The following is a 24,760-nucleotide window of genomic DNA, read 5'->3' on the forward strand; positions in this document are numbered from 1 at the left end:
TATGTTATAGTATTTTTCATTCAAAACAAAGTATTATGATATTGTCCTGAAATCAATGCAATGTGATCAATTAAAAATAACGTTCTGGATTTAAATAATGCTACATTGTTAAATTAAATAAAGATTATTAACCTCTCATGTTTTCTTTAAGATAATGTATTATATACGTATACATCTGTCTTGCTTGTATAACTTTTATAGTACTTTATAAATGTAAAACAAGTGTTTCTTTGCCTGAAATGTAAACACTTTATCCGGTAGTGCTAACTAGTCTCAGTGTAAATGTGTTGACGAGAGGACGTTCTGCCGATAGGGGGCCAAAATCACGTATTATGGCTATGCACAATATTTTTTGGCGTTCCAGATAATTGTATTTTATTGTTTATGTGGTTTGGCATTATTTATGATTTTTTGACAAATTTTAAAAGCTTATATGCTTGAAAATAGTGTAGTTTTCTCATCTTTTAAATCAAATATCAACTGTATACGTGAAGCATAATTAACAATACATTTCAGTTCCAACATATCCTTACATACATAAACTGCAATATCAAACTCGGTTCTTAATTGATATGACAATCCTTATTGCAACTTAAAAGAAGCTATACTGGTATTGGGTGTAGTAGTAGAATCTGACAAACGGCATCCTTCAATAACTGCTGTAAAATCAAGAGGGGCTAAACTTGAACCAGGACACTGGGGTAACCCCATATTCATCACGAAAGATGCCCTGGATAATTTATCATCTTGTTTTAAATAAGATGTAATTAGAATTCTATGGAGCTCAACAGCATTCTAGATATTCTAGATAAATGTCATTCATACTCACTGGGAGTAGGCTGGTTTATTAAGCATAAACCAGATATCCTTTAACTTGCACCAGCTTAAACTTATTATCGTTTGACCAAAATGATCAGCATTAACCTTAAAAATGGGAGCCAATAATCAAATTTCTAACGTATTACCTTGTCAACTAACTGATGAAGCAAGAATAAATTATCTAAGTAAAATTTACAAACACCCTGTTAACCTGTTTCAGGTTAAAACATTTTTCATTTGTTTATTTATAGTCACAAAATGTAATAATATCATTGTGTTTTGGTCTGGTTGTACAATGTTTATTAAATGGAGGAGGTCTACCTGGTTTTCTCTCGCTGCGATGTATTTTTATTAGGTGGGTCAAATTCGATAGAAAAGAAACTTTTTATAGGTAGGTAAATATATGGGCCCTTTGAGAATAAACTTGCAATACTTTGACAATACTGTAAATACCTATTAACTATTTTTCATTTGAATCGAACATTTCTTACTGTGAATGTTCGTACTGTTAGATGTAATATAAAAATATATACAAATAAACTTTATTACTGAGACTGTGGATAGGCTCTACTGTTAGATATACAAATAAACTTTATACTGACAGTTCCTTCTCAACGTTTGTATTAATTAATAATTACCAAAAATATAAACGTCGTAGTGGTGTATCGTGACATGTACTTTAATATTTCAATCGATTATGACAGTGACAGTTTTAACAAAAGTATTAAATCGCAAATGTTTTAGGCCTACTGTATTTAGAGGTATATTATTTATAGGCCTATAAAACATGAACAAAATATTTCGTTACTCAGTGGATAAAGAATATATTTAAAAATTGTTCCTCTTTGTACCTATCCGCTTTCCCATCCCTCAACCCTAATGTTACATAGCGAGGAGGCTTCGCATTTTCCTATCTCCTCCTACGATAATTGTTTTTAATAGCTGAAAACCGGTTGAACAGCTAGAGTACACCATCATAATGTTGAAGACAGGCCGATTTTCTTTAAAAAATACTATTTTGATAGATTTAATATACGATTATACAAATGTATTGATTTGCGATGAATGGAACATCCCAATCTCTCAGTCTGCCAGAGTTTGGTTTAACACAAGTACTGTAGGTAAATTTATGAGCCCTTGGTTTAACACATACGGTAGGTAAATATATGGGCCCTTTGAGAATAAACTTGCAATAGGTTCGGAAAATGTTAAAAACCAATTTCTATTATTTGAATCGGTAAACAGTTTCCATTTATTATACATTGATAATGAAACATGAAATATTCCTATTTATGTCCCTCGAGGTTCATTACAATTTATATTTAGTAGTCCCACGGACTTCATCTTAGCCACTCCCCCGAGTGCAAAGGCCAAATTTATGATACCCTACTTTCTATGTAAGTTTAGTTACAGTTAGTTCTTGACGATAATACAACGAATTTAGGTTACACCCTTCGGCCGCGAAAACGTTTCTGTACAAATATGATACCGATTGGCTTTATTTCATTCAACAGCGACCATAATCTCGCCAATTACAGGATAGATAAACTATTTTATTATTGATGTGCTTATAAATTAAGACTCATGTAAACAGCTTGATTACATCATTTTACAGACAAACGAAACTTTTTTAAACCTACTGTTTCAATAACTGAGTATAATACTGTATACGTTTTCATAAGTAAGTGCATATACATTTTCGTGTTTTCATTGACGAGATTGTAATAGTAACTTCAGTAACTATTACAGTACTTATTTATTATACGACACAAGACAATTGTATCTCATAGGTACGTACATTATTCTAAAAAATAAGTCTAGATAGATCCCTTAGGCGTCATAAATCACAGGCCAACAAATCAGTACTCATGACAGAAATTCGACCCAGTTTGGTTCACACAAATGTTTACAGGAATTTCAACACCACAACCGATGATTTGCCCTAAATATTTAGGTAGACTACAGTTTAATTTTTCACTGAATAGGAGCTTGAATTTCCGATTTCCATTTCGCAGAATGTCTAGGTCTATTTATTTAGTTTGGTTCTTATAATATATAAATACAATCAACTTTATTACTGCGGTTCCATCACCACCACCACGTGCCGCCCAATTCCCGTACATACATTTCCATTTCTCCCGAATTTCTTTAATCCACATGAATTAATTGTCCTTTATGGAATCCAGTATTGGTTTTGTTGTCTCTATTTCTGAATACCCCAATTAGGGGGACACTTCCGTTTTTGTTTAGTGTCCCAAAAAAGTCCCCGTCCGTGGATTCTACTGTATTCGAGAACCATCTGTGAGCACCCCTAGATGGTACGCGAGCGAAGCGAGCGTGCCATCTAGTGTTAACAGTTTGTCTTAAATGAAAGTTAAATTGAATTTGAATTGTGTGTTTATTGTATTAACAATTTTCTCTAGTTTTCGTATTAATTTGTTTAAAATAAATCTTATGAGGGTTAGTTTTATAGGAACAATAATACTATTTTGATTTGTTTTGGCCATTAGTGCAATTAAAGCGTAATTAATTCAGCAATCGTCATATTCCATTTAGGAATACTACGTCATGTAAATGACTAGAATGTTCTCATGGTTGTATCGCGGCGCTTTTCCACGTATCATTTAATCGCATCCCGTCCTATTACTATTGAAACCGAATTGAAACAACATGATAAAAAGCTTGTATGTTAGTCACAAAATGCCAAGGTACATTAAACTATTTGTTGTATTAATTTAGATACACAAATAAAAATATGAAATCATAAGAAGAAACATTCGGGAATTACATATCGTGATCTTAGAAATTATATTTATGACTAATGTGTCTATTTTAATATTTGAAGTAATCTTTTCTTTATATTATGTCATTTGAACAATTGAATAGAACATGAACTCAGTACTTATGGATTTTAACCCACGAAGCCTCTACATTTGCAATTGAACATTTTACCGGCACAAACGAAGAAAATTGAAAAAGTTAACATTTGCTGAAATGTTAGCAAAACAAGCCATGTGTCTTAGAAAAGATAGTATTAAGGGCTTTTATTTTCTGATGTCATCGGTAGACTTTTAACATTCGGCGGTAAAGTTACTTCCGAGTTCGTTATCACTTTGCGATTTCCTTGTTGCAACTACAACTTCGCTTTAGTTACAATAAAACACCTGTACAAAACGCGTGAACATGTACATTTGAACGTGGCATGTACATTTGATATACATTTGAGTCAAGATAATCCATGTTTCTCTCTTTAAACGTCAAAATGAACTAATTTATATTAATTATACTGTATAATACTATGGTTTGGCTATTTAATATTATTGTGACTCAGACTGTTTAAAACTTAATGAAGAAATGGCTCATAACGTTTAATATTTATTTTATTATATGCTTTAAGTCGTCCTAGGCAGCATGGATTTGTCTCTGAGAGATCATGTCAAACCAACCTCGCACTGCTTCTTGCTACATCATACGATGCAATTAACAGCAAGAAGCAGTACGATGTGATTTACACTTATTTCTCTAAGGCTTTTGATTCCGTTTCCCATGATTTGCTTATTTTTAAACTTTCAAAATTTGATTTATCCGGTTCACTTTTAAGTTAGTTTAAACTAACTAACTAACTAACTAATAGACAACAGCGTGTTGTCATTGGGGGAGAGACATCTGATTGGCTCCCTGTGTTATCGGGCGTTCCGCAGGGCTCGATCCTGGGACCGCTTTTGTTTAATTTATTTATCAACGATCTTCCTTTAAAATTATATCGTATTAATCCATTCTGATCACTCTTAAGACTTGTTGATACCTAATTGTTTACATAGACTATACCTAACTTCAAGTATTATTAAATTAGTATACTAATTATGACCTATCCACGTTCTATCACCATATTAAATAATTTGTCATTGTTTAAAGAAAACATTAATCATGATGTTTTTAAAGTGTAATCAGTGCTACTAAGCGCCTTTGATGTTTACATTGGTAGTTAACTACTGCAATACAAATAACTACTTATCAATATAAGTGTATGCAAGTTACTTTTTGGTAACTTAAAATTAATTTTCATAAACAGGTTGTTAAATGATACTGGTATGTACTTTTGTTTCTAATTTATCCAAAACAATTTTTATTTAAATTATAAACTTTTAATATTAAATCATTGGACAGTTTGTGTGATATGTGTAATGTACTTCCTAATTAAAAAAAGTATGAAAGCAAACATAACAACAGACAATGATACTAGTTTCCCGAAAAATTGTTGAATTAAACTAAAATTTGAACTCAACCATCACCGTGATGATATCGGGATATCCGCGTTAAGCACACAGTGTAACTAACATCTTGAAATACACTCATACTCTATAAACTGAAAACATGTATAGTGCTGAATTATGTCTATTATGTGTCATATGGTACAGTACTAAGTGCGAATAACCAATAAAGTAGTGGTTTTTTTTTTCGTAAAGAAAACAATTCATTTAATTTGATATTTTTCTTGATAGTATAGGCCTAATATTCAATTGTTTGGTGTATATCACTGTTATAAGGTAAGCACAACTGTGACATCTATTGTCTATAAACGTCTATAAATTTCAAGTCCTTTATTGTCTGACTTCGTTTTGAATGAAGTTATAGGCCTTCAAATTCAAATGTCAAATGAATACTAATATTGGTATCCTTTCTACATGATCTCAAGCTCTTCCGCTAGTCACCTAATCGACCAAAAATATTGGTATGCATACAGAGAGTCATGTCAGGAATAAACAATGTAAGTCGCTTATTACGAAGATGGACCTATTTCATTATGTAACTGCTGTTGTCACTATGATGTTATTTACGTACATAATTTGTATAATTAATGTTTATCTATTGTGTAATCAGTTATGTTTTCTGATTGAACTTAACTGATTGTCAGAAACCTTAATGTGTTAATATTTACATAAACAATGGTACGAAGACGTAAACTTACTGTGAGCTTCTGCATTTAATATATACTATTAAGAGGCTAATTATGCCTATTTCAAATAACAGTTCGAAGTAGTTGGATTTTGTTGCTTATGTTCGAAATTGTCTTTTATTTCAAACTCACAAAAACGGGCAATGAAAATTTCGTTATTAAAAACATTATTTAAAGCTTATTCAGTATAGTTAAATTATTCAATTATTCATTTATTTATATGTGTTGTTCTATTTTTTTTCTTTTTACTTCGTTAGATAAAACATGTTAGTGATAAAATGCTAATATTCTAGTTAACATTCTTCATTTAATGATATTCCCACAAATTGCACTGTTTATGTATACTTAAATAGGACGGTAGCTCTTTTCGTATATTTGTTGCTGTTAGGATAATAAATATTTCAAATCAAAAACTTTCCAAAAATAGTGTTACACAACAATGACGTGTCATAAAGCAAATCTTCAATTCACAGGAATTCAGTACATTATTGTTTTATATTATTGTAATTCGATGTTTTCTTCACTTCAATTATTATCCTATTGGAAAAAACGGGTTTAGTCGAGTCAACTTTAGATCTGCAAGTGACAGAGAAGCTTTTCTCTTGTCCGATGTCAGGCGGTGATTGAATCTGAGTTAAACGTTTTTAATAAAGCATTTATTAGTAATACTTTACGTCACCCTTCATAGGTATTAAATGTCATTTTAATATGCATTTTCGACTTATAGTATATTCAATATATTTCATTCTTGTGTTTGATTTGTTTAGTCTGTAAATCAACAATGTAATTATTATTACTCTGAAAGGGTCTTACGTGACAAGATTTGTTATCTTATATCTTATAGTACTGATCCTATTATGGTTTCTTTATATCAATTCTATTTTTATCTTTTTACTATTTGTTTGTCATACTGAGCCATTTATGAAATAAATGTTGTTGAATTAAATTGATTTGAATGAATATTATTATAAATAGTTTGTCTTGAATGAAGTTTAATTTAATTTGAATTGCATGTTTATTGCATGATTACCCACAATGTGTAGGAAGATATGGTAAAGGAAAAACGAACAATAATGGAACTCAGCTAGTTGAATGTGCACTAAGAAATAATCTAGTACTAACAAATACAATGTTTAAACATAAGATGTCACATAGGACTACGTGGGAATGCCCGCAGAGACGCGATCAGCATAACGATCAGAAGAGTGGAGAGGTCAGACGCAACCCCTACAGAAACCAGATCGATTACATTCTAGTTAAGAATTCTCACATGAAGCTAGTCACTAACGCAAGGGCATACAGTGGTACGAGAACATACACTGATCATAGATTAGTCAAGACAACTTTAACACTACAATGGTATAAATTAAATAGTAACGCTAAGAAAACCAAACAAATAGATGTGTCAGAACTTCAAGCACAACAAAACAGACAAACATATCAAAGAGAGGTATCGAGATGTATACAATCTCTAAACATCCAGGACCTGGAACCACAAGAGAAATGGACCAAATTAACGACAGTCTTTCAGAATGTAGCATTGGAAGTGGTTGGTTACAGGAAAGCAAAGTCTAAATCAAACAATAAATATATACAAGAGTTATCGAAGAAGCAGAAACAGTTGAGGTGCGACATAAATTCATCAAATGACAAATCTAAGAAAACAAAACTTAGAAAAGAAAGAAATCAAATAATAAAGAATATTCATACTGAACTTAATAAAGAAAAAGAAGACACACTAAAAGAAAAGATAGCTGAAATTGAAAAATTCAAAGATGACTCAACAAGAATGTACCAAGCAGTAAAAAACCTAAAACTTAACGAAAATAAAAGACTTGTGGTAGAAACAGAGTTCGGTATAACAACAAACGAAGAAGAGCAGGTAGAAATAATTAGCAATTTCTTTGAAAACGTCTATCACAAATCACAAGAAAAACCTATAAACGAAAACATTAAACCTATTGAAATGAAATCTCCCTTTACAGGTGATGAAGTTGCCAAAGCAGCGAAATGCTTAAAAAATAATAAAAGCCCAGGAAGTGACCAAGTATACTCTGAAATGGTAAAATATGCACATATAGAAGTTTTTAACCACATAGCAGAAATATATAACCAAACAGCTAAAACAGGAAACATACCTAAAGAAATCAACGAAGGCATATTGCATCCAATACCGAAACCAGGCAAGAAAAAAGGTCCACCAAAAAACATCCGACCCATCATCCTACTGTCGGTTCTTAGGAAAATGCTAGCAATATGCTTACTAAATAGGATAAACGACAGATTAGATGAACATGTCCCTGTAACACAGGCCGCGTATCGCAGAGGACGAAGCACTACCGAACATGTACATACATGCAAAATGTTAGCAGAAAAGACAATTGCGTCATCTAACTACGAAATAATATTACTACTACTTGACATGACCAGTGCATTTGACACGGTGCGGAGGAATACTCTATTCGACATACTGACACATATATTACAAGATGATGAACTACACATGTTGAAAGTTTTGATAAACAATGTAAAATTAAGCGTTCGAATTGGAAAACAGACAGGAAAATTGTTTACTACTACACTAGGAGTACCACAAGGTGACTGTATGTCTCCGATACTGTTCACACTATACCTAGCAAAGGCACTCGAATCAGCAAACACAACACCACTACCCCTACAACAGCTTAATATCCAGATGCAGTATGCAGATGACATCTCATTTATTAGCGACTCAAAAGAACACATAACTAAAATAAAGAAAAATGTAACAGAGAAATTAGCAGAATTCAATCTAAAGATAAACGAAAGTAAAACAGAAGAATACCTAATAGGAAGAAACACCGATAGTAAATGGGAAGAATGCAAATACCTCGGTAATAACTTGGACACAGAAAAAGACATTAAAAGAAGAAAATCACTAGCAGCTATGGCATATAACAAGCTGAAGCCGTCGCTAGAACACAAAACGATGTCTATAAACGTAAAATCCCGTTTGTTTGACGCATACATAGCAAGTATTTTCCTATATAACAGTGAACTCTGGGTACTAAACAAAAAATTACAAGAGAGTATAGATATATATCACAGGAAAATGTTGCGAAAGATGATAGATATTAAATTAACAGATAGAGTGTGTAACACGAAAATATACGAGATAACAAAACAAGAAGAATGGAGTAAAAGAATTAAACGAAGGAGACTAAAATGGTATGGACACATAATTAGATTACCGGATGATACCCCAATCAAACAAACAATGAAGGAAACTAACAGGAAAGTAAAACGACCCGTAGGAAGACCAAGAAATAACTGGATGAATCAAATAAAGAAAGACTTACAAGGACTAGTAGACACTAACACAATAACAAACCATCCTGCCATAAACAGAAAAAAATGGAAACAAATTGTGGAAAGCGTAATGTCGGAAGACGGAAAACGTTAGCAACGTTTATTGTATTAACATTTGTCTGTAATTGCAGTATGACTTTGTTTAAAATGAATCTTATGAGTGTTTTACAGAAACAATGGTACTTCCTACTAGTAATTTATTTATTTCTTTATTCTGATATAAAATCAATAGGATAAAAACACAAACAAGTACCGAGACGGCAAACTTATTTCCATTGTGTTCCTAAACAAATATAACAGAATAAACAAGGAAAACCACAATTACTTAAACATAAAACACAAACAAATAGCAAATTAAATTTCTCTTAATCTAAGAATTTCACAAAAATATCCTTCTGATCTCTGTTTAAATAATTGTAATGAAGAGGAGCTTTGAACAAAATAGGGGAGTGAATTCCATAACTGAATGCTTGTTATTAAGAAAGTTGACCTGTTGTGAGTTCCTATGACTGGAATTTGGATCGAAATGCTGTCTCTAGCAAATCTTGTATTGTGATTGTGACGTTGTCTCGTCAGGGTAATTGTATCCAGGTAAGTTGGAGCACTTTTATTAATTATTTTATACATAATACATAGTTTCCTCTCTTGTACTCTTAGGTCAACTGGCAACCAATTTAAGTTTACAAACTCATGTATACCTATATGAGATCGTGGTCCTAGGTTCGAAATGCACCTAATAATTTTGTTTTGAGACGTCTGTAGCCTATTTTAATATATTTATTTGTACACGAGTACCATACACAGAACCCATAGTCATAATGACATTGTGTCAGAGAAGATGCAATTAATTTAAGAGCATATTTAGTAATATATTTTTTATTTCTATTAGGCCATCAGCTGTAGCCTGTATTGTTTCATCCCGTTCCAGTGGAAATGGCACTACATAATTTCACTTGAAACATATTGTAAATAAAATAGTTAAATAAAATATAAAAGTTCTTTTTACGATATTCTGCAGTTTTTGCGTAATTTTAATATAAAATTCGGACTATTTTTTTCAAAACCCATTAACAAATTTTCATACGCCGACGTGGTTTTTAGGTCACGTGATTCCATTCAACCAATAACAATTAAGATAGTCCGTCACGCTTCATCTACTTTAACCATAACACACTAGCTGTCAACATGGACGAAGCATGCGAGCAGACAAAGAAAAAAAAACGCAAACATTCGAAAGAATTTAAGTGTATTATACATTTAGAATCCGTTGTATCAGAAAAGTTAAGCCCGTTTACAAATGTACGGTGGAAAAGTGTAACAGAATGTGCCAGTAAATGGCAAAAATTGGATGGTTATGACCGTATCCTAGCCGAAGCCTCACGTCATCTATTTGAAGGTAGTTTTGAAGGCCTGCATAATGAAGGGTTTCACCCAACATGCTACCGACGGTTTATTGACAACACACGAATTGTTAAAGCTGTTAAAAGATGTGAAAATAAGATTTCTAGTTCTAGTAGTGAAAATAGTAAAGGTAGTAGCGATGAAGACTTGTATCTAACAACAACGAAAAAACTACGATCATCCTCGGTACTGGCCTCGTCCATCACCAGCAGGGGATCCAAGGTCGTCATCATCTAGGCCTAGGCCTAGTCGCTCAGTCTTACCAGCTGTTTGCATAATTTGCAACAAGGTTGATTGCTACATAACAGTCTATCATAAACGCAAGAAGGATAAACTGTGTCAAGCAAGCGAGGTAATCGGTGACTCTACTTCTTATCAACAGCGATGGATCATTTCATAGCTGCGCCACACGGCGAACTAGCCTAGATGCATACTAAATACGGGATCCACTAATCTAGGCTAGGGCTACCAGTTAGACGTGACCAGTGGGTCCTATTTATTTTGTAATTAAAAAGTGGTTGCTTCATTCATATATAAACTTCATATCATTATGAATTATATAATTACATGACTAGTTTTATGATTTTTCATAACGCATTATATTGTATGTACATAACAACATGCAATCACAAGTTGATTTGTTGACGGCAAAAAACTGTTCGGGAAGTCAGGGTCGCAACGCTAAAAACAGCATTACGATTCTTAGATAGATACTTGTACTTATTAATATCATTATAATAATTTTAACGCATGGCGTAGTCGTATTTTAATTATTATGTATGGCATAGGCCAAGTTTCATCCATCGCTCTCTCTCGCTCGCGCAACGACTATCTAGGCTACAGTAAATCCCTATAACCAAAGATCGTATAGCGCCACTAAGTGGCGCTATACGATCTTTGCCTATAACACTCCGACTCTCGGTGGTTATGTGGTGTGTGTGTGGCACTATTATACCCCTTTCACACCAAAAGCAAAACTCCGGAGACACCCCGGAGTTGACGTCCCGCTGTTTGGTGTGAAAGGTAAAATCAAGCAACTCCGGAGTTTAAAACTGCGGGGTTGAACAGCTGAACATTCTCCGGAGAGCGAACTGCGGGGACACCCCGGTGTTTTGGTGTGAAAGGTACCAACATCAAACTCCGGAGTGTTTCGGGTCAAAAGGTTATCCTCGCAATCAATTATTTATTTAGTTTTATTTTAAAACACTATAAATATTTGTAAAAAATATATAGCGGGTCTAGAAAATAATAAGTAGTATAAATAAAATATTATATTACTTCTGAAACTTTTGAAAGTAATTATTAAATTTAAAATATTATTAATTAAAATGATTCTAATGATCGTCGCTATGTAAACAAACAAAATAGAGGGCGACATTTACAATTTTATTTTATAAACCCCGGAGTTGCTAGGTTGGTGTGAAAGGGGTATCTCCGGAGTTTCTCGACGTTTTGAATGGTCATAAACCCCGGGGTGTCTCCGGAGACACTCCGGAGTTTTGGTGTGAAAGGGGTATTAGTGCAAGTAATTCACTTCCCAGAGCTCTGGGCATGCGCAATAGCGTGTCGGATTCCCTAACGGTGGGCAGTTGAGTTCCGGTGCCGGAATCCTAACCACGGCGTTGATTGTTTTTAGGTGACCTCGATACGTAATAGCATTACAGTATTTTGCATTACAGTAATAAAAATCCTACAAATATTTCTACTGTTGTGAATTCCCAGTTTGGGATAATACAGTTTTTAGAATAAAATTTAAATAAATAATGATAAAATGCTGACAGAATTGTTATGCATTAAGTAATTCTTATTTTACTTTATTTGTCTTTATTTGTATCTTAAGGACTTTTACGCCAAGCTGCAGAAGCTAAAACTGATGAAAATGTGTTGATACACATACGGGACAAGGACTGTGTAGAATTAGAAGTTCGCTACCATCGTTCTTGCTACAGGCATTATACTAGATTTCTGTCAAGGAGGACAGGTAGTCATAAGTAAGTACTGTACATTATTACCATTTATAGTTGTGCTATACATAGTATTAAATAAACACCCCAAGTGGACAGCAACCTTATGATCAAGAGACTGTCTCACTACATGACTATTGCATTTTCAAAGTGTATTATCTATCTTTTTTTAGAACGGATGCTTCACTAAAACCAGAGTATGATGCATCATATCAAGTTTTCAAGCAAACAGTCATTCAGCGTCTCATAAAAAATCAAGACATTTTAAGGATGCGGAAAGGATGAGAAACAGCATGAAGGGCTTGAAATGATTAATTACAGGTACATATAAATCGAAATACATAATCTAAAGAACAAAAACATAATACAAACAAATTAAAGTTTTAATAAAGCATTTAAATGTCAATGAACAGTATTATTCTATTTTGATTTGAATAATACTGTCCTCATAGTATCCATTAATTAGGCATAGTGAAACAATTTTTTAATGTCATTTAATTCCTACTTTAGATCTGATAGACTTAAAGAACGAATGAAGCAAGACTTTCCGCAATTTTGCTTCCACAAGCCTTATCGTAAAAACCAATGTGAGATGGTATTTACAGAGGAACTTTCAACTGGAAGTGTGTTAGATCGTATTAAGTCATCTGAAGAGGAGTATTCAACAACTGGTGAATCTAGCTCTGAAATTGAAATTGAAAGCACCATTCTAGCAATACATCATGACATAAGTCTAGAAAAGGTTAGAACTGTTTTTAATGCAGGTACAATTGTACACAACGAAATAAAAGATTCACCTGCTATGAGTTGTAATTGGCCTCCAACATCAGACGATATAAATTTGAAGGAAGCAATAAAGACGATTCCATTTCACCTTTACAACTTAATTGCATGGTGCGTTGGTGTCACATTTGAACCAAACATGGCAACTTATGTCGATGTATCTCCTGAGACCCATGTTAAAATTTTATCCATTTGCCAGGACATTGTTTATTTAACATCAAAAGGTAAAAAGCAAACTCCGAAGTCTCTTGGACTTGGATTGACAATACGACACTTGACTGGTTCATCCCAAGTGGGGAAAAAAAGCACTGGCACTTGCTTTAGAAAATAAAGAATATATAGAAACCTTTAGAGACATTGGCAGAGAATTTACTCTCAAGCAGGAGACTATCGACACACTTGAGTCGTTTGTGTGTATGCTCTATGGACAAGCTTCTACGAGTATTAATGACACAAGATACAAAGTTTTCTGTCGGTCATCCTCAGCTACAGAACTAAGTCTACCACCAACAAGGGACGCTCTCATCCAGCATTGTAAATGCTGTAATTTTCAGGCTGCAATCCATAGGCGATCATTCCAACAATGTATCCATGCCCCGTCTTCAGTTGGACATGGATGGCAAATGAAGGACAAACAGCTTGCAATCACATGGATAACAAATCCACCAGCTCCTCAGGTCCTATTACAGTCAATTCACTGTAGCTGTAAAGTGGGAAATTGTGAAAAAGGAAGATGTTCCTGTTTGAAATCTGGACTACCATGTACAGACTTATGTAAATGTAAAAACTGCCAAAACATAAAAACACCCCCTACCGATTCAATGAATGATAATGAAGATTATAATATTTAGTGATGACGAGTCGGATGATGATCTAGAATATTATGATCTATGAAGAAAAACAGTTACATTATAAATATTATAAGTATGGGTATATAAAAAAAAGTTTAAAATCTGGGTATGAAGCGTCTCACATACACACAGAGCCAAGATATAAGGAGCTTGGACTTGCACAGTGTATGGACTCTAACCTTACGGTTTACATTAAATAGATCATTCCATGTTATCCATTCTAAATATCTTATTTTTCAAAACTCTTGCATTCTTCTTACTCATCTCATTCATTTTTGTCTTGGTGAAAAGGGACGGTATTTTATATTCCTCCCCTGAGTTTATAGCCTCTCTACCCGAACATGAACACAAAAAACGAGCTTTATAGAATAATGACAACTGTCAAAAGTACGTTTTTAATCAATTTTTATCGTCTTTATATTGCCATTTTGTTACTTACTTTATATTACTTTTTAAAAATGTAAAACAACGAATGCAAATATGGTTTTAACAACAACAAAATCAATCATTTTATGTATATATAGCAAATGTTTTTATTACAACTACTTTCAACGTCTGTTACTGTATCACATTACTGTATAATGAGAATTTAAAAGTTTTGTAGGAAAATGTCAATAGAGGGCGTCATCAAATGTATGGAAGGCCACTGCAACCGACCAAAAAAAAATCAAAATTTTCTTTGTTTCTTATTATTTTTCATTTTTTAAAATCACACCAACTGTTTATATTTAGTACATAACAATATGTTTATAATGTATATACAATTAACCGATTCGTTCGTTTTTTATATTGCTGTATTCTAGTAATAAGCCAACGGCGGCAGCACCGTATCATACAATTTGCCTCGCGACGCCATTTACTCGATGTAAACATTCACGGCAGAAGGTCTAACAACTCGCACTTTTTCAGTTACTGTTATTTTAAGTATTTCTACATTTGAAATTTAAAATTTTGGATTTGTGATATACACTGTGTTTGGAATACGTGTTAAAAATTTCAAATGCTAAAGGTATTTATTAATAAAGTTACAGCTACCCAAACATGGGCTCAGACCTCAAAATAGGCCCTTTTTATGGTACCATCACGAGTTTAAATCACTCCTGACAAAAAACAGCAGCATATTTTTTAAAGAAACTTGAACATAACATGTATAAAGGGTTAAATTATCAGTATTTGCTTTCAAAAAATAGTGCCGCCGTTACTGGAACGAAAGTCATTTTCTAGCCACTTTTTGAGTTACAGCTGATGGCCTATATTAAGAAATTTAAGTATACAATGAATTTTATTGATTACTTTCATACCTGTAGCTGTACCAGTCAGGTTCTGGTCAAGATCAATTCCAAGGTATGTGATTGAAGATTTAGCAGTTATGTTTTTATTATTACAGGTAATTTTTATTTCTGACTGTTTTCTACACATAGTAGTAGGCCTAGTATTGTCGTGGATGCCATTCCATTTTCAGATTGTTATTTGTAAATTAAAGTGCAATTAACCCAGCAATTGTCATATTTCATTTAGAGTAGTACGTCCTGTACGCCCTCTATAATGTTCCCTATTATGTCATAATTAATCATGAATTATTCATGATTTCTGCCCACGGTCGTCCTGGAAAAAAAAATTACCCGTCCTGTACTTAGAATTTACTTTGACAATAATTTGCTCACGGTTGTATGGCGGCGCCCTTCCACATAATCTTTTATCCCATCCCATCCTATTGAAACCGAATTTAGACATTTTTAAATAGATTTGATTTGGTACGCTACCAATAATACTGCTGTTTTAATAATACAGTAGAAAGATTTCTCGCCTATGTAAACAAAAGAAGGGTTACTTCTTGACACTCTCAAATGGCTTTATAGATTGTTGCTATTAATTCGGTTCGAACGTAAATGAGTTGGCAGTAAATTAATAGAATTTTTAAAAGGAAGTTAAAGAGAGGCGTATGAATGAAGGTGAGCGAATAAGGCCTATTCCACATCTTTGTGTGTGATTGATGCGTTTATACCTATTATAGAGACTTTTATATACATTCTGTAAAAGCATGTTTCATTGTTGTTGCCGACGGATCGATTATGATGTTATGTATAATACAGGTCATGATTATTGTTATTAAAATAGGAAAATAAACTACTAAATTGTGTTTGTGTTGTACCATGTTGTGTTTCAGTTACTGAACAACATAGTTCTGCTGGTTCTGTTACTTATATACAACAGTACTTTATAATAATATTTAATACAATGTGCTTATATAGAATACAATTTGCTTATGTATCACTGTTTCACATTGATCAAAGCGATTGACATTATTATTACAATGTAGTAGCAGTTAACAATATATATCTCAATTATGTATTGAATGAAATTTAAAATCACTTCATTGTTTAATAATACGTTCGTTTTAATAATGCTTTTAAACCAAAATTCCGATTTAACCAGTCTAATTTGTGCTGGATAAAGAGCAGTTCAGAGCACAGGATCGGCTAAATGCATGACAATCACCTGAAACTAGTAATTGGTTTGTGCAGACGCCTAGTAATTGGATTGTACAGACGCCTGGTGTCATTCTCACACCGAAGTCCCTATGTCAACAGAGTCCAGGACAAAACAAAGGAAACAAAACACCGAAATGGATGGAAAATGTCATTTATTATTAAATGACGAAATAACTAAATATATAACTACTGTAATAATAATAAAGGGGGCAGCCACCATTACATTATGTAGATTATGGTGTTGATATTACATCTAATACCTTACATTACGTGAAGGCTGCCCCTGTTGAATATATAGTATTAACAATTAGCATTCACCATTGTTACATAGATAAAGGCACCATTAATATACTTGTAAAATAACCGATAATATAATATAAAAGTTATAGGTCTATACAGAATCGTAACTAACATATCGTAGAATTAATATACATAAACAAATTGAGATATAATTATTATGGGCACACACGCCGTGCCCACGAACACATAACAAAAATTGAGATATAATAATTAATTCTATCATGAAACGGTGGAAAGAAGGGGTGGATGGAGGGAACAACAATTTATTGAAGTGTTGGTCCAAAGGAAGGCAAAAGGAAAAAGAATGTACATTACTAAAACACTTATACAAAATATCCCCTGAACGCCAATGGGTCAAAGACATGACCTTCTCGAAGGTAAAAGCCATTAAACACGCATACAAAATATCCCCTTGAACGCCCTTGGATCAAAAGTACATGACCTTCTCAAAGTTAAAAGCAATAACAGAACCCTTGGGAACATTCCTGAACTCTATCGACACAAACCCAAGTTTCATTTGGTGAAAAATGTTCTTTTCTGTTAAAACCGGGTCTAGTAAAATCTCGAAGGTACTCTGACGCTAGATTATCGAGACAATTATGAACATTCAAATGTCTTACATTGAATTCTACAATGTAAAGGAAGCGTTTTGTAATATTTTAATTTTTTTACCAAAGATACCAACAAACTCTGTGTTACATTAGCCCAGTCAACAAAGTGACCATTGGCATTAGCGCACGTCGTATTAACTTAAAACTTTCTAATTCTGCATAGACCTCTCGCTCACCCTCTATTAAGTGTGGACGATGGACTGTTAAACTGATAAAAAACCTCGGTTACCATATAATTATTGAAATTACTATTTGTAAAATAAACCTAGTCTGGTTGTCAGTGCCATTTTTAGACTAAATAAGATGAAGAATATAACAGTTTAAAGTACCATGCTTATTATTCGGGGCGGGGTGGTTATTAGGGGTTGGGGGGTTCATTCGTGAGAGGCGTTTTTTGATAAAATTTCATAATAAAATAAAATCCCATATATGAACAAACCTGTCTTTAGATATAAAGAATATTAACACAAACACAGAATCTGTATTATCAAGATACTGATTGGTGGCCCATCTATTGTCCTTTTGTTGTTTTACATCCTTTATTACTGTATGTTAATTTCATTGTTATGTATTGCTTTTGCTATTTTTGAGTGTTTAGTAAATGTATTTGTTAGTATGGGGCAAACCTTTAACTAACGAAATCTTTTTTTTTGCTCCAATTTGCTTTTGATATTGGTGAATAAAGAAGAATATAAAATACAATTGTATTTAATATAATGATAGAGTTAACGATTGTATCAAAATGATTGGTAAATTGTAGGTATAGCAGTCAATGAATTCTTCCACAAATAGAATTGTGTTTGTCTTATAAAACAATATTGTGCGTATTAATATATGTGGCGGGTGGAGGTTGGATATTCCAAATATGTTTCATGTGGGAGAGGGCGTTTATTCAAATAAATGCAGTAGGCCTAATTGATATAATCAATACATTATTTAGTTTAAATCAAACACCAAATAATGAAAATCACTAATGGGCCATTTCGGTACAAGCAAGACGTTTTCAAACGGCTTGCAACACCATGGGCCACAGCATCCCGGGTCTCAACGGCGATACACATGCAGATAACGCACAATTGATTTGATGTTTTTATGGGGTTTTTTTTGCAGTATATATTTTATTTCGCTTAAGTTCAGTCTACACTATCAAACTTTATGTGAAAAAAAAGTGATGTGCCCATATATGGACATGATTATGTCATATCACTACCATATTTGGGTACAGTACATTACACTTTTTTACATTTTATGTTATCTACATTTGTTATTCAACGTATAAAATGGAACTTCGTGTAATCGCTGATGGGATAGCGACATAACCTGACACTTTGCTGGTTTCAATAACAGTAGGTTGGCTGTAGACCACTTTGCAATATACTCTACTACGACGTCCCCTTGTAATGATTATATCACAATCTGAGCGAATACATCTTGGAAAGAACGTGTCATCCGCGTATTGTCATGGTTTATTTTGTAAATGTAGTTGCAAAACGCATCATATCAGTAACGCCATCAGGCCCAGGATGTTTGTGTGTAGGCGTTTTAAATATTTTATTTAATATCCGATCAGGATGAATATACAGATCCGTAAGTTTAGGAACATATAGACATGGCGACGTGATTTCGTTCGTACTACCATTTTGATCAGTAAAGTACGATGCAAACAACGAGTTGAATCCCTAAGATTTTATTAGGGTCATTACAAACAGAATCATTTAAAAGACAAGTTGTCTACACAGGTTCTCTTTGACTTAATAAAAGACCAACACTGTTTTAAGTTATCAGATTTGTTCATTAGATTATACAACGATCGGCTATAAGAACATTCAATTGAATATTTTATTTTATTTCATAGGCTATTCTCTGTATCCCAGTCATATCAGCCTTTCCAGTTTGCTTCTGGTCTTTAGTGATTCATGACCTCAATTGACGTTTCCCTCCTATATTATTATACGTTTCATGTAACACATTATCAATTCCTTTAACTTTTAAAATTATATTCCTATGATGGGTGTGGACAGTAGACATAATCAATGATAAATGACATTTCGCGTATTATCATAATTCATTCTCGGTAACAGTAGGTTCAGTTCTGTGGTGGGTCAAATTCCATACAATAAACATTAAATTGGCGGATGGTCAAACATTGTAGTTTTATTTTTCCCTGTTCATACCTATATTTTTTATTTTATTTTATTCAGTTGACAACCAACTAAACATAAACATAATAAACTATAATAATACATTCAAATATACAACAATAACATAAACAAAAATCGGAACATCATAGAGATTTAACAATTTTACCATTAAATACATTTAAACTATCATAAAATAAATCAAAAAAGCACACTATTAAATGTGTTAGGTAACTGCTGAAAAATACATGTTTTGTGCATTCAACACGACCACAAGGAACGTGAAGCAAACACTTACTGCGAGTACCAGTTGGTATATTCAACTTAAACAAAGCAACAAGAGGACAATAATAAACAGAATTGAAAGAGTTGTATAAAAATACCATATAAAAAACAACTCGATTTTCGAGAGAAATAAGAGTAACATTATAATTAGGACAAGTGCGAGTAAAGAATGTAATAAATTTGTTATGAACATTAGAAATACGCCGAGATTGTGTACAAGAAATTGAATTAAAAATGACTGAACAATATTCCGGGTGGGGGCGCACGATTGAAAATAGGCTTTCGCTGATTATACTATGTCCAAGAAAAACCCGTCGTGTTATTTTAACATTCTTACTACATCAAGACGTAACTGAGATTTCAAAACAACAGTCCTAAGTAGCATTTCTGTTACCAATCTCAACTGTGTTGCCTCCAAATAATAACACTAGGTATATTACCCGGGTCGTTATATGTTGGGTTTTGTACATATGTAGGGGACACCTCATGAAACGTCACCAAAAACATGCATAATTCAGTAGTCATATGCGTCTTGCCCGGGTCTTGTCTTGTTGAGAACCATTTTTTTTTTGTCTTGTTGCTACAGCTGGTGGCGCATTGTTTTTTTTTTTGGGGGGGGGGGGGGAAATTGAAATAATAAAAAAAAAATATTACAAAGTGCGACAGCAGTTATTACAAAGTGCGAAATGAGTTTTTACAAAGTGTGAGAGCTCGAATGTTATCACAAAGTGTGACAGTTTTGTCACCATGTGCGCGCAACAGGTATTACAAAGTATTATGTGACGATTATTACAAAGTGCGACAGTACAAAGAGGGTTTACAGATAGTTATTATATATGCGATGTTTTTTTTTTCAAGACAGTTTATCAGGAACCGATCCTATTTTTGTTCTTTCTTGAGTTAAGTTTCGGGATCATTAATTTGAAAAATAATAGTTCTTTGGTGAGATCTTGCTTGGAGGTTTCCAGGTCCCGGGGTTTAAATGACCGCGACTTTTAAACTATCATTGGTTGATCTAACTGCCCAATGTCAAGATTAACCTTGACGAAGTATTCTCGACAATACAGTAATCCTCGATACAAAATATGAAATGATATATGACTCGCAATGTGAGTTGGTTCATTTAGGTATGCTATGTACGCCGGTATGCTCTTTAAATTTTAAAATTAAATATTTATTTAATCACACTGAATTATATAATAACAATAATAATAATAATTATTAATATGTGTAACACTTACATTACTTAGAAGATCCAATTTAGCACCAGCCTTGAGCAAAATAGTGCAAACATCTGTGTGGCCGTTTTGTGCAGCGACATATAAAGGTGACACTCCATCCTGAAACATTACAAACATGATGTTATAGTATTTTTCACTCTAAACAAAGTATTAATATTGTACTGAAATCAATAAGATGTTATCAATTAAAAATAACGTTATGGATTCAAATAATGTTACTTTGTTAAATTAAATAAAGATTATTTACCACTGGTGTTTACTTTAAGATAATGTATTTTATACGTATACATTTGTCTTGTTTGTATAGTATTGTTCATATAGGCCTAAGTACTAAACAAATGTAAACCAAATAAGTGTTTCTTTGCCTTTATCAGGTAGTGCTAACGAGTGAAAATTATGATAAAGTGGCGTTTGAACTGGCAGTTATGACAAAAAATATAATACTAGGATCCAAAGTCTGTTCAACTAAATACTTACTATTGGTTTTGTTTTAGAGTTACTGGGCTGGAATATTTTTTTATATTTTTTTATTTTTTTTTTTAAAGATGTTTTACTAAATCAAATTGATATATCGATTCATATCCATTTAATGTATCATTTGCATAAAATGAATAATGTAGCTCGTACAGAACAACACAATACAGAAACAGAAAAGTCACCATTAAAAAAAAATCATTCTCTAACATTCAGTGTTCTAAAGGCAGATGTTAAAACTATTACGAAATCTATTTGCACGAGGGGTGATGGACCGCTTCTTTGAACTTCAAAAATAGTGCATGCGATAGGTTGGGTCTTGTAAAATCGAATGTGTTTTCTTAGTAAAGTATCTAATGATTCAAATTGAGATCTGCTTGAGATCTGCTCTGCTCGTTTGAGTTCAAACGTGTCCTTTTGTGCCATTTTGATACCCTTACCCTTAATTGGTCGTGCCATTTAAGATCACAAGTGATTTACTTACAATCTCATCTTCAGAGTGGGTACCGTATTAATTTCTTATTGTAGGTGATTTTACGTTATAAAATGTCGTCATTGTTTTCAATTGTTTTCACCTGCTTTGATAGAGACAATACTGTTAATAATTGTTTATTAGTAAACACATAGGGTACCCAAAACCAACCCAGTGTATTTGTGCACATAATAGTGTGTAACATTTGTAATTCAGAGCGTTTATTTGACACGAAAAAGCATGTGAACTCCTGAAAACGTACATAATCATAATTATAATGTAGTACATATTGATTTTTGACGTAATGATTGTTGTTGTTTTTTTAGACCACAGTAAGCGGTTGGTGTAACTTCACATTAATGATATATTGATACTTGCTTGATACTTGCTTGATGTTATGGGTCGGTTAGAAAGCTAAATATAGCTTATATGACCCTTCCTGTCTTCTTATAACTCCGCGCTCCAGGTGTACACATAATGTTCCAAAGTGATTATAAATATGAAAAGGTAAACTTGCAGTCAAGGGACTTCCAATGACCATTGAGGAGTGACTTGAACAGATTTATATTTGGAGCTTTTACAATATTAGATGGTAAGTTATTCCACGAGTCCACAACTCTACAACTGAAGGAAAACTTCCTGGAATTAAGCCTAAACTTGTTTTTATATAGCTTGTATTCATGACCTCTAGTTCCATGACAATCAACAAATGTAAAAAACTTTCTGCATTCAATAGCGTCAAGACCATTTATAATTCTGAAGATTTGGATCATATCCGCTCTTAATCGTCTGTACTCCAGTGTAGGTAAACCCAAAAACTTCAATCTATACGGATATGCCAAATGTTTTATTTCTGACAATGATTTGGTAGCTCTTCGTTGAACCGACTCGATTTTCTTAATCAGTCCAATTTGATGAGGTGCCCAGACACAACAGTTAAATTCCAAGATAGGGCGGACTAAAGATTTGTATAGACTAAGAAACATATCCTTATCGTTGTAACAAAAAGTCCTTTTGATGAGACCCACTATTTTATTTGCCTTAGCAACACAGCAATTTATATGATAATCAAAGTTCAATTTGTGATCAAAGTATACTCCAAGATCCTTTTTTATAGCAGTCTCTTCAATTTTAACTTTATCTTGTACATTTACAAAATACTCATTCTTCTCATTTGTTTTCCCCATATACAACATCTTGCACTTGTTGGCATTGAAAGGAGTTGCCATCTGGTCGATCAATTAAACATATTATCAAGTGAGATCTGCAATTTTTCTTTGGATTCCCTATAATCATAAACTTTAGTATCATCAGCGAACATCTTAACTTCTGATACTGCAACTTCAGGCAAGTCATTGATAAAGAGTAAGAATAAAATCGGACCAAGCACACTTCCTTGCGGAACACCACTTATCACATCAGACCATTTCGACAGAGTCCCATTTAACATTACTCGTTGTCTTCTACCTTTTAAGAAGTCTTGAATCCAATTATAGACGCTACCGGAGATACCATAAGCTTCAACCTTCCTTAACAGTCTCATATGAGGTACAGAATCGAAGGCCTTTTGGAAGTCTAAATATGCCACATCAATATCACGCCCATCATCTAAAAGCTTAGACCAATGTTCTACTATCTCTAATAGTTGCGTTGTTGTGGATCTACCGGACCTAAAGCCATGTTGATGTTCCGATAATAAGTTATTGTTGACAAATTGCTTAATTAAAGAATCTCTAATAATGCTTTCCATAACTTTACAACATACAGCAGTCAAGCTAACAGGCCGATAATTATTTACTTCCACCCTGCTTCTTTTTTAAAAAATAGGTACAATAATTATGAGCTTCTTTCCAATTCCGAGGAACAATACCTTCTTTCAATGAATTAGAAAAAATTGTACTTAGCGGCTCAGAAATATAAGCTCTGCACTCTCTTAAAATCATAGGGTGAATACCATCAGGTCCTGGACTTTTAGTCACATTTAACTTCTTTAAATATTTTTCAACGATTTGGGGTGATATTTCAACTTCAGAACAAACTGTATCAAAAACTCTTCTTTGAAACTCTGGTACGTTATCAATATCTTCCCTTACAAAAACTGTAGAGAAAAAAAGTATTAAGTATCTCAGTCTTGGACTGATCATCACTGTGTGCCACATTGTTCTCATCTTTCAGGGATGGTAGTCTCGCTTTAACCTTGGTTTTGGAGTTTACATATCGCTAGAATGATTTGGGTTTCTCTTTTATTTCGGAAGCAATCATTTTTTCAAAGTTCCAAATGGCCTTCCTTTTCATGGATGTTACTTTATTTCTAGCATCTTTAAATTTTGCTTTATTAGATCTGCTTGGACAATGGTTATACCTAAACCATGCTTTTGTTTTAAGCTTTATCATTTTCTTCATACCCTTGTTTATCCAAAGAGGCTCTTTGACCTTACTGTTGTCCCCATTTTTTGCCTTGGGAATGTGTCGTCCACTAGTTTCTGCAATAATTTCATTAAACAAATTCCAACACTTGAAACATCATAATGTTAATTAGTCACCTATAATATGGTCATTTGCCATATACGATGATTTAAAAATTCAGAGTTTTAATATTATAGTATTACAGTTGAATCTTCGTG

General features: G+C 33.2%; 2 protein-coding genes across 2 annotated transcripts; one reads left to right on the forward strand and one right to left on the reverse strand.

Moving 5' to 3' along the window:
- The first annotated feature begins 12,935 nt into the window (after nucleotides 1-12,935).
- LOC140049128 (uncharacterized) lies at nucleotides 12,936-15,372 on the forward strand. Its single transcript, XM_072093955.1, has one exon. The coding sequence runs from the start codon at nucleotides 12,977-12,979 to the stop codon at nucleotides 13,601-13,603; it is 627 nt and encodes a 208-aa protein (XP_071950056.1). The 5' UTR covers nucleotides 12,936-12,976; the 3' UTR covers nucleotides 13,604-15,372.
- Nucleotides 15,373-22,627: 7,255 nt separating this feature from the next.
- Nucleotides 22,628-23,365, reverse strand: LOC140049717 (uncharacterized). The gene has a single exon (XM_072094664.1). The coding sequence runs from the start codon at nucleotides 23,363-23,365 to the stop codon at nucleotides 22,628-22,630; it is 738 nt and encodes a 245-aa protein (XP_071950765.1).
- Between the last annotated feature and the right edge of the window lie 1,395 nt (nucleotides 23,366-24,760).

This window comes from Antedon mediterranea, chromosome 5, assembly GCF_964355755.1.
Source record: "Antedon mediterranea chromosome 5, ecAntMedi1.1, whole genome shotgun sequence".
Lineage (NCBI taxonomy): Eukaryota > Metazoa > Echinodermata > Crinoidea > Comatulida > Antedonidae > Antedon > Antedon mediterranea.